At 38.4% G+C, this 12,022-nt stretch overlaps 1 protein-coding gene across 1 annotated transcript in view; it reads right to left on the bottom strand.

Moving 5' to 3' along the window:
* The window catches only part of frem2a (FRAS1 related extracellular matrix 2a), a 70,459-nt gene that overhangs the window by 51,685 nt on the left and 6,752 nt on the right, over positions 1–12,022 (bottom strand). Inside the window, exon 2 of the mRNA XM_042223349.1 lies at positions 10,708–10,797. Within this exon, the coding sequence (XP_042079283.1) occupies positions 10,708–10,797 (90 nt within the window). The remainder of the gene's footprint in view (positions 1–10,707; positions 10,798–12,022) is intronic.

The raw sequence follows: 12,022 nt of genomic DNA, 5'->3' as shown, positions 1-12,022 counted from the left end.
AAAGCACACACGTAATCTTTCCACAGAAATTAAAAGAATAATTAGCAGCCAGGTGGTTTTAATCACAGCATAGTTTTTAGCAGTTCTCAGGTTTGGTTCAGGAGTGCGTTAACAAACTGACAAGGAGAAAAGACATTCACAACGATCTTAGAGAAGCAACTGTTACTGCCCATCTAATCTGGGAAAGGTTATAAGATTATTCAAAAACATTGAGGACAGTTCCTTCCCATTAGTGAATGTTCCAGCACATTCACCCCAAGGTTAGACTGTACGATTGCTCAGAGAAACTGCAAAAAACAAAACAAACCCAAGAGTTACATTTAAGACTCTACAGCAGGGGTGGGCAATTCCAGGCCTCGAGTCCTGCAGGTTTTAGATCTCACCTTGGGTCAACACACCTGAATCACATGATTAGTTCGTTACCAAGCCTCTGGAGAACTTCAGGGCATGTTTAGGAGCTATTTAGCCATTTAAATCAGCTGTGTTGGTTCAAGGACGCATCTAAAACCTGCAGGGACACCGGCCCTCGAGGCCTGGAGTTGCCCACCCCTGCTCTACAGGCTTCAGTTAGCAAAAGACAAGAGTTTTGACTAGTTTTGAAGGTTTGCCAGGTCTCTAAAAACAACGAGGCAGCACAGATTAGGTTTGCAATGTTGCATCAGAGCAAACCAAAATACTTCTGGAACAATGTCCTTTGGACAGATAAGGCTAGTGTAAAGATGTCTGGCCATACTGCCCAGTGCAATGTCCAGTGAAAACTAAACAAAGTATATGAACACAAACATCTCATCCTCACTGTCCATCACAGCCGTAGAGGACTGATAATCTGGGCTGGGCTGTTTTGTTTGCAATCATTGAGTCGACCATGACCTCCCCTGTATACCAAAGTATTCTAGAGACAAATGTGAGACCATCTGTTTGACAGTTAAAGGTTGACAAGACTGTGTCGTGGCACAAGAAAATGATCCCGAACACAGCAGCAACTCGACAACAGAATGGCTGAAAAAGAAAAGGATAAAGATGTTGCAGTGACCCAGTCAAAGTCCAGACCTCAACATGATTGAAATGCAGTGGCAGGAGAGCCGTGCATACATAAATGCCTGCAAACCTCAACAAACTGAAGCAATGCTGTAAAGAAGAATGGGTCAAAATTATACTCTGCAATGATGTGAGACACTGGTAAAGTCTCGAATCATCACTTCTTGTTTTTCAAGCTTTTGAATCATGGGTTATATTTACTTTTTCCAGACACTGCTTCTGCTTTTTGGCTTATTTTTTGTTAAATAAATAATGACACTGTATAATATTTTATGTAGTGTTTACAACCTAGAAAGGAACAAATGATTTTTCATTCTGTCCTGATACATAGAACTTTAGATTTGAAAAATGGTGTAGTTTCTTTTTCACTTGATTGTATGTGTAAGTGACTGCAGTGTATGTATACATTCTGGGCTTTTATTTTTTATTTTTATTTTTTTTATGAATGATGACATTTAAAAGCATTCATTCTCCTGCAGGATCTTTTAGTGCTCATCACAAAAAAGGAACTCTAGCATGCATATCAATCCAGCTTCAGCATACATCTCCCCATTCCTCCAATGTAATATTTAACAGAAGGATGAGTTTAATGTATCGCAGGACAGTTACTGGCACTCCTGAGAGCAAACTGTGCCTCAGCAGAGATGATAAACTAGCTACTGAAAGCTCTGGTTTCTTCTTCTTTTTTTTCCCTTCTGCTCTCATTTCCTTCCATCATCTCCTCAGCCTCCTTCAAACCAAATTTTATTCTGTCAGTAAATCCTCATTTGTACTTCAGCCAATACAATGATTATGAATAATGTTTACTTTTAGATGTAAGGAAGTAAAATTGTATTTGTATAGCACCTTTCAAGATAAACATCACAAGATGCCTCACATTAAAAAGCTGGATTTATTTAATTTTTTAAATCTGAGCGATTTAATAAATAATGAATAAGGGATCAGAAAAGCTCTCATTTTCACATTAAGATGAGACGCTTATTAATTTTAACAACAAATTAAAGCTTCATTAAGATGCATTAAAAGATAGAAAACAGTTTGGTGAGCTGGAATGGTAATTTTCTTCTAATTGTACTTTGTACAGTGTGAATCACACCCTTATATGACAGAAGAAGGACAGGGTGAAAATTGGAGAAACTGCGAAGAAACTAAAGAGTGAAATGTGTTTAAAAAAGGCAACTAAGTCACTAAAAATGAATAAGATCCAGTGCTGATAACTGGAAGCAAAATAATGTATTCATATAAATGGAAATGTTTACATGACAAGAAAAAAAAAAGTTTACTCCAGAGATTCGAGGATGTTTAGTCGCGTTTCAGTGTTTGAATTACATGTCAAGCATCAGCTGTCAGCATGGAAAAACACAGAATCAAAGATGATGAATATGCTGAAAACCCCCTACACATCTCTCAAAATCGAATGCTCTCATTTCAAGGTTCTAATGAGATGCAGATCATCACAAGCAACGCTGCGCAATGTGCTGTAATCCTACAACAGAAAGAGCCATCAGCACGTTGACATCCACACAGTAGGCGGGGACAGACGGCGGCAAAAAACAGCGAGGGTTAGACAGTAAAACCGAATCCTGATGCCTAGGACAGCCTCGACGCTCATCACAATAAACCGCAACACCTTTTTAAAATTTCACTCGACGAGACAGGGAGGTAAGCTCGTACCTCGAGAGGAAAGAAGGACAATGATGGGGAGACAGTCAAAAATAACACTACAGAATAAAATATATAATGAACACAGATGCCGAGCTGTGTAAAAGAATTGAAAATGAATGAAACACATTGAGCACAGATCTAATAGTGACAGTGTGAGAAGAGGAGATGAAGAGGATAAAGATAGGAGAGCCGGGCTCTGGGAGAAGAGTGACAGTAAATTCTTGAATGCAGACAGATGAAGAGAATCCTCTACTAAAGCCAGGGGATGCTTTAGTGTGTGTGCTAGTGTGTACATGTCTGTGGAGCGTGCTGATATATCACCTTGCCATTCTGCCCTGATCAGTACACATTGCTTTAACAACAACAGAAAAAAAGGCAAACAACAGAGAAAAGGTCAAAGGATTAAGCTGGTCCATTTGTGTCCATGGTGACAGCCGGTTCAACCCTCTAATTGTTTTCCAGGTGCCTTCAAGTCAATCTGAACTTTCAAAGCTCACAGCAGAGTGGGAAAATACAGTACAAATACTACATGAGTTTATTTTGCAAACAAATGCAAACGTTCCCTGTGCTCATAGATGACTACAGATTTCTGAGCCATTATGAGTCATTATTCCACCGGTAAAAGTTATTAAAGATGTTATTTAAAAATGCACTCTGTTCTTTTTCAATAACAATTTCTTTCATCCATTGGAAAGAAAATCTGTATGTACATAAATAATTTGCAATGCTTATCATTCAGTAGCGAAGAGGACAAACCAAGGAGGTCATTTCATCTTAAAAGTTGGCACTCCTTTTATGAAAAAAGGCCTTTTGAAGAGATTAGAAAAAAAACCTCAAAGTGGGCCCACAGAGCCACAACCAATCATACATCACGCGCAAACAAAAACTGATGATAAAGAAATGTGACCTTGCAGTATATATGGTGATAATTAGTCTTCTAACGCTAGGAAAGGAAAAGTTGCACGCAAAGTATTTTGCCATGAATAAGACGAATGCTTGAGGACTCAGAACTACATTTAATGTGGACTGTGCGCCGTGAAATGTGACTAAAATAGGACTATCAAAGCAGCAGGGAGCGCTTTAAGTGGATATATTGTAGCAACTTTAGATAAAGCAGTCGTGTGTCTGAGCTCCTCATGTGCAGGTGGGGGGTAGAGGGGTGAAAGGGGGCCTATCGTAACATTCAATCTCATTTACATTAGGGTTGGGAAACAAGTAGAGAAAAGCCAGGATCACGGACAGTTTTTCTTCCTTTGTTTTTAGGTTTTTTAACCTGAGATTTTGAGACATCCACTGGTGCTGCTGCTACCCGCTGCAGCTGAATCAAATTTTAGTTCTAGTGTTAAGAGATTTAAAAATTTAACAGTACCATCTTTTTAGGTACAACGTTTTAGCAACTGTGAATACTCTGAAGACCACAAAGACCTCAAATAACAACTATGCCAGCATAGTTTCAGTGTTATACCTTTAATTAAAACCATCAACTGCACTATTGCTCATGAAAAAATAATATTACATGCTGATATTCATTTTGTATGTTTGTTTTGGTGCACCCAAAACTCAATTTTATTCACCTACATTGTGTCTTACAAGGGGACCACATCTTACAGACGTATCTTTAATCACGCATGCTACTAGAGTAAAATCTAAGAAACGTAGTGCTTTCAGTTAGCTTTTAAAAGTAAAACAAATAGGAAACTAATAACATCCACTTCAACAACTGCTATGATCATCACAGGATCTTTTTAAGCAAAGTCCCCCTAAATGTTTGATCTCTAGCTTCTGTAATATGTATTTCTGCCTTTGTTTTTTAAATAATATTTTATACCTCTATGATGAATTATTTAATTGATAATTGAAGCCATTGTTACCTTCTGTACTGTATTTCAGATTTGCATGACTAGTAATCTCTGTTGTTTTCTGCTGCTCCATTATTAACTTGCTGCAAAGAGAAGCCTGGGAAACAAGTTGTGTTCCAGCCCATTGCAGTTAAGTGCAGCCATCCTAGCTTGTCTTAATCTGTGACAGAAGGTTCTTCCTGCCACTCTTCTCCTCTAGATGAGCCTGTAACGGGGCCACACAATTACCAGTGCTTGCCTTGGAGCTCTGCCCCGCTCAGACGCCCAAGGCTCTCATTACCCGCAATGTTGCCTGAGCTCTTAAATATCAAACACCTCTTTGTGCTGGAGGCCTGGACGCCCCTTTGCCTACGGCTACCCCTCTGTTCTCTGCTCTGCGTCATTGTCTGCATGAGCGTGTACATGTACCAGTACACGACTGGAAGAGTGTCTTAACATACCTTTATAACATAAGGAAAGATTTGCTTACACGTGCATTTACATAATAAGAACGTAATGCTAAAATATTTTAAACTTGTTACCTTTAGGCTTTTAAATATATTTGTCTTTACTTCTTAGATTCTATATCTGGAATCAGTTTGCAATAACACCAACACTCCAGGGGAGGAAGGAAGACCAAGTGGCTCCACAAACTTATGGACCAATGATGATATGCAGTCATGTACTTCAAGTAGTGTTTCTTTTAAAAGCCTAAAGCCTTTTTAGTTAAACAAGAATGTAGTCGAGAGCAGAGGCAAAGAAAAAAAAAGCTCTAAGAACAGGAGCATGGACAATCAATTAGTCAATGTTTTTGCTTTCATGTGCATAAAGGAACTGTTACTCTTTTACGCATTAGCACTTTCTTTAAAGTGCATTAGAACCAGAGTACGAAAAAGACTGAAAAATGGGGCCTGAATGGAATTCCCAAAACCAATGGTTCATGTAGTTAGTTAAAAAATGTACGATGCAAGAATTCATTCTTGAGTTGTTTTGCAGATTGTATGAACAGGACTGTTATAATTTACTCAACCAAAGAATATATGTTTGGCCAAATGTGATATATTTAAAAAAGACATTATATAGTATTGTGCAAATGACTTAAGCCATCCCTTATTTCTTTATACTTTGCTTCCAGCGCTTCCTGTAATTTTAGTCTCCTTTCTGAAGGTTTTTCTTTGGATATATGCTGCCTTCATTTTTAGTCCACTCCAGGAGTGTTTTTCTTTTTGTTAACACTGATCTGTGAATCAATCAAGCACAAAAAAGGTACATAAGACAAGGGCTGAACCAATGTTGTGTCTACACATAACAGACAACTTTGCAAACAAACAATTTGAAAATGTGTCTTTAAGCACTTTGTTACTAGCAGCCTGTCACAAAAACACATAATTTGTTCCCATTTCCTTTTCTTGCAAAGATAACACCATTTGACAGGAATAAAATTGTATTTTTCACCAACAAGGTGATTCCCAAAGAGCCATTAGGTGCAAACGGCATATCTCAGCATGGTGTAGGGTCTGTCCATAAAAGATTGAGAAAACTAAAAGCTGGACAAAAGAAGTGGCAGATCAAAAATAAAAATAAAATCATCTATTGCAGATGAACAGTATGTGAAAGCCATGTCCTTAACAGGAAATAAAATGTGACAAAACAGGATCTGAGAGATGCATCAGATCCTTTGATTGATTGGTCTACTGTTCAGTGAAGGCTCTTCAGAAATCTGTGGTCTTAGCGAAAGGTTGGTTGTCAAGAAGTCATTCTTAAATGTTCATCAGTGTGTTTAGAAGAGGACAGAAGAGAGGTACAGCAGTGAGTGTCTGCATACGACACAGTGGAATCTCTGTCATGATCAAGGGTTGCATTTTAACCAGGGGTGTTTAGTCAAAATTGATATGTAGTGTGAAAAAGTGTTTGCCCCCTTCCTGATTTCCCATTTTTATACATGTTTGTCACACTTCAATGTTTTGGATCATCAAACAAAATTAAAATTTAGAAAAAGATAACACAAGTAAACACAAAACGTCAATTAACTGTGGTGTATCACATCTTTGAAAAGCTGAATTCAATTTCTCTAGACACAGCTATGTCTGATTATTGCCACACCTGTTCTTAACCAAGAAATCCCTTAAATGGGACCTGCCTGGCAAAGAGGAAAAGACCGAAAGACCCTCAAAAGCCAGACATCATGCCGCGATCCAAGGAAAATGCTATAAAACCATTTCTAAAGCTTTGGGACTCCAGCGAACCACAGTGAGAGTCAGCTCAACCTTCAGGTTGAGGTCATGACTTGGGTTCTGCAGCAGGACAATGATCTAAAACAAATCCACCTCTGAATGTCCTAAGAAAAACAAAATTACTCTATAGCACAGCGATGGCTCATCTAAGAGGTCACAAAAGACCCATCCGCTTTGGTCACTTGCCTCAGTTAAGGTCAGTGTTCATGACTCCACCATAAGAAAAAGAGTGGGCAAAAACGGCCTGCATGGCAGAGTTCCAATGGTGACCAAAAGGAACATAAAGGCTCGCCTCAGTTTCTAGCAAAACTGAGGCGTGACCTCAAGGTGAAGCGCACTTGGATTCTGCATCAAGACAATAATCTAAAACACACCAGCAAGAATTGCCAAAGAAAGATGAAGACTTTGGAGTGGCCTAGTCAGGAGGATTGACCTGAATCCAACTGAGATGCTGTGGCAGGACTTTAAAAAGGCAGTTCAGGCTCGAAAACGCTCCAGTGTGGCTGAAATACAACAATTCTGCAAAGATGAGTGAGTCAAAATTCCTCCACAGGGCTTTAAAAGTCTCATTGCCAGTGATCACAAACGCTTGATTTCAGTTAAGTTCTTATTTTAAGTTTCAGGTACATGGGCCAACCTGTTATTAGGTTTGGGGGGGGGGGTATTTATTCACACAGGGCCATGTAGGTTTGGATTTGTTTCCCCTTAATAATAAACGCCTTCATTTAGAAACTGCATTTTGTGTTTACTTGTGTAATCTCTGTCTAATATTTAAATTTGTTTGATCTGAAACATTTAAGTGTCCCAAATACACAAAAAATAGGAAATCAGGAAGGGGGCAAACACTTTTTCACACCACTGTATTTATGATGACCATTTGAAATGTGATTGGCAACAGCCTAATTTTTCAACATGTTTCCAGACATGCTGTCAATGCAGTAAAAGCCCTGGCAGTGTGTTGGGGTTTATAAGTAATGGCCTCCTCAGAGCTTGGCCCACCCAAAGAAGAGCTCTGAATGTCCTTCACAAAGCCTGCAGAGCTATTCCTGAAGACTAAAAGAAAGTAAAGAAAGCTGATCTAAGAGAGTTCAGGCTGTACTGAAGAATAAAGCTTGTCATATTAAATATTGACTTTAAAGTTCATTAGAGATGTGCTCTAGTTTTGTATTATATACTGTTTTTTCATGTACGGCATGTTTTCACGTGCTTAAATTGCTGCACCTGGTTTCCAATTTTTCTAGTAAAATATGAAGAAATGAAGGAGGTTTAAGATTTTTGCACAGTACTGTATTAACTCAGTCCTCAATGATACATACTCTTGTACATAATCTTGTAATTCACAGAGAAGCTGTGTTGGTAATCTTTAAAGACGCTACATGAGTGAGTAGTCTTTAATTTATTGTGTTGTATTGTCGTGCCTGATCATAGAGGAGGAAAATGAACAGATGGACTGAGCGCTGGTGTCAGCTGCATCTTGTTTCAAATGTGTTAATATAAAACAGATACACCTGTGTGTGTGTGTGTGTGTGTGTGTGTGTGTGTGTGTGTGTGTGTGTGTGTGTGTGTTTACTGTACATTAAAAGCAGGGCGTTGTGTTGATTTATTCTGGATGGATGAGTTCTGCTCCGGGAAAACTTTCTAACTTTTTATAAGCTCAGCGTAAAACTAGTGTTTTAAAAAAATCTGTAGATTTATAATAAAATGAAATGAAATGGCCACTGCAACAGAAACTACATCACTTACACAAAATTGGTGCTGTATTTGTAATACTGTACGTTAACCTCAATTATGTGTCTCTGTACAAGACAAGGTGATCAGTGCATTGCATTATTTAAAGAAGACAGATGTAAAGAAACAAAGCCAACAATGACTAAACTTGTAGTCCAGTTATCTGACTGTTTTAAAACAGCTTAAACCACACTATGATCACATCGTGAAGACAGCTGCTGAAGAAAGTTTGCATTATATTTTATGATAGGACTCCACCATCCCATGTTCTTATTTATTTATTAACATACTGCTTTGTTTTACGGACCCCTTTATTTTGGTTGTAGTGATACGTAACTTTGAACTTTAGGGCTCACCAGAGCAGCTCCTCTGCCTCCATCTCACCCTATCATAAGAATCCTCCTTTGACGCACAACCTTCTGCATATCCTGCTTCTCTACATCCTTCTCTGTGATTTTTCTCTTTTCCTCCTGCCGGGTAGCTCCATCTTTAACATCCTTTGTCCAGTAAGCCCACTATCCCTCCTTTCCATATGTCCAAACAATCCCAGCCTTACCTCTCTAACTTTGTCTCCAAAGCAGCCAACCTGAGCTATCCACTTTTTTCTGATCCTGCCCATTCTGGTCACTCCCAATGAAAACCTCAGCATCTTAAACTCGCCCATCTCTAGCTGAGCCTCCTGTCTTTTTGTCACCACCACCGTTTCCAAACCATACATCATAGCAGGTCTTGCTACCATCTTGTAAACCTTCCCTTTCACTCTTGCTGCTATCTTTCTGCAACAAATCAGCCCTGACACTCGTTTCCACTCACTCCACCCCTCCTGCACTCTCTTCTTCACCCCTCCTGTGCATTGTCTGTTGCTTTGTCTGGCTGACCCAAGATATTTAAACTCTTCCACATGCATTACCTGTACTCCTTGCAGCTGTGCTGTTAAACCTCACTCTCTTTCATTCACACACATGTATATTGTATTTGAAGACATAAAAAAAAGAAGAAGAAAATGCTTCAAACAAGACGGGGACTGCAAATCTTTTGCATAAATTTTGGTATTTTCAATATATCCCACTTAGAGGGATTGTTTGGAATGATTCTACTCGTGTATGTTTCTGCAGCAGTTTTTTCATGCAGAGCACATTTTCAAATATTTTTTCCTGTGCAAATTTTTATTCAATAATGAGCATATATACTCAGTATTATGAGGTTTCCTCTTAGATTTAGTCTTAAATAAATTCAACTGCATCTTAAGCTCTTCCTCCCTCACTGAGATTTTTGGCATCTGCTGATTACTTAATTAGCAGCTGCCTTCATAAAAGGATGCTAAATTAATGCACATTGGAGAGATGCATATAGCATAAGATATGGTGAATTGTACGTGTTAATTTCATGTGCAAATTGGGCCCCAATTGGCAGTTATTATGCATGTAATGTTGGTTTGAACCAAAATAGAAAGGAGGTAATATTTGCCAATGTCGTCACATGTAAAATAAAAGCAAGCGGTTATTTCTTCAAACTAAAATGTTCATCGCTTTATAAAAACTGTACATAAACGGAGACTCTGCATAAAACCACCTTATGTCAGTGTTTATTTTAAATACACATTGTTAATCTTCTGTTCTGTCAAAAAACTCATGAGAAATTTTCTTGCATTCAAGATAAAATATGCACTAATACTGCTTGGCATATCCTGTCATATTTACAAATTACACAGTCAGTCTCATTAACTCGATGAACTGTAAAAATGATCTTCACACCACAAAGAGTTTTCTATCTCCAGTGACCCTGGACATCTAATCAGTTCCCTGGTAAGTTAATAGAATGCAGCAGTACACAGTTACAGGCTGAACACCTCTGCTGGCCTATGCAGATTTGTCAGAATTGATATTCTACGAGGCCGCTCTGAATGGCAGATTATTTTATGGGCAAATCCTGAATCAAATGCAATCAGAGCAAAAATAAACTTCACTGATCTGTTTATAAAATCTGCTGGGAACAATTTGCAAAATTATATAACTGATCTCAGTCTGGGTTAGAATAAAAATGCTTGACAGGTGACTTGTAGATCTCAATTCTGAAATACTGAATGGTTAGGTAGTGACTTTTTTTTTTTTTTTTAGCCGGACAGCTATTGTAGAAACTCAGAGCAAAGAGGAGTAATACTGACAGACAAATAAATGCAAATATAAAAGAAGGTGAACTCTTACCATTATCCTCAACAGCGAAATGGAAGACATCAGACGTAGCGTTTTCTCCACTCCGCAACACATAGCAGACGCTCAGGCCATCAATATCGGCTGCAACAGAAAAGTAACTTTAGTTTTTTAAAAAATATATATTTTCTTTTTATGAATCTTTCTTTCGTGAAACTTTGAAGTGTCAAATCAGGTGTGAAAATTAGATCTGGAAATAAAAGCACAGTGAACTGAAAGTTTGTGCAAACAGAATAAAACTCAGTCACCTGAAATCCAACAAAGGGCAAAAAACAAAAATCAAGATGATAAGCAAACAGAATTTTGTTTTTAAATATAAGTAATTATAGAATGCAAATGAGTGCCACTGTAGCCTGCTTTCCATTTTAAAGTCATGTCTTGCGCTGTGAAGTGAATGTGAGACGATGCACGATAAACAATATCAGTTTGCTCCAACTTAAAGCAAGGTGATGGCCAAAAGTACTAATTTCATCGTGCAGAGATCTGTCCTTGTCAAGATTTTTTTTTTAAATACATATTTAGTAAATAAAATTTGCATTTTAAGAGTGTAAAAAAAGGCCCTTCATGTTGTGTTTCATGCTGACTACAGAAATAGCCTCAAACACACTTTGAAGTTGCATTATGGCTTGTTCAAACACTCTCTCTGTCAAATAATTGCTCAAAGATGGAAGCTGTCCCGCTCCAGTACTATATCAGCTACAGTAACAGCAGGTCTCTAGTATCACACTGATTCAGTTCCTTATCAGTACTCAGCATGAACAATTTTCCACCAGAGAAAGCATTCTGAAAGTCATGCATCCGTAATCCAGGACGATAAGGCCGCAACCTCAAATCCAAAAGAGCTCAAGCTAAAGCAACAGAATACATTTAAACCCAGAAACGGCCAACTCGGTGTTTCATCAGCGCTGAAAACCAGGTGACAGTGGATCTTTTTTAATGACAGACAAGGCAAGAATGTTAAAACCAGGAGTTTCAGCAGGCACACAGACACACCTGTTTTTCCAACTTTTCTGAATTACAGGGCTCTGCCTACATTTCTTTTTCCCACCAGTCTCTGCAAACACCCATTACAGTACAGAAAAATCATCAAGACTGTGAAAGGGCTTTGCCCCTTCAAACCACCTCCTTTAATAATAGATGTCAGAGGAAGGAGGTTCATAAAAGTATAAACCCCCGACTCCTGCCTGGGACGAAGCTTAAGTCTGCTTCTCTTGTGCCGAACATGAAAGGTGACAAAAAATATACCTTTCATGTGATGCAAAGACTTTGTTCGCTTCCAGATTGCTGCTCATGTTTTTCAGATTATTGA

Source organism: Haplochromis burtoni, unplaced genomic scaffold (assembly GCF_018398535.1).
Source record: "Haplochromis burtoni strain Fernald_Lab_line unplaced genomic scaffold, NCSU_Asbu1 Contig_109, whole genome shotgun sequence".
Lineage (NCBI taxonomy): Eukaryota > Metazoa > Chordata > Actinopteri > Cichliformes > Cichlidae > Haplochromis > Haplochromis burtoni.
Note: the sequence above shows the minus strand (reverse complement) of the source record. Positions and strands in the feature narration are given on the sequence as shown.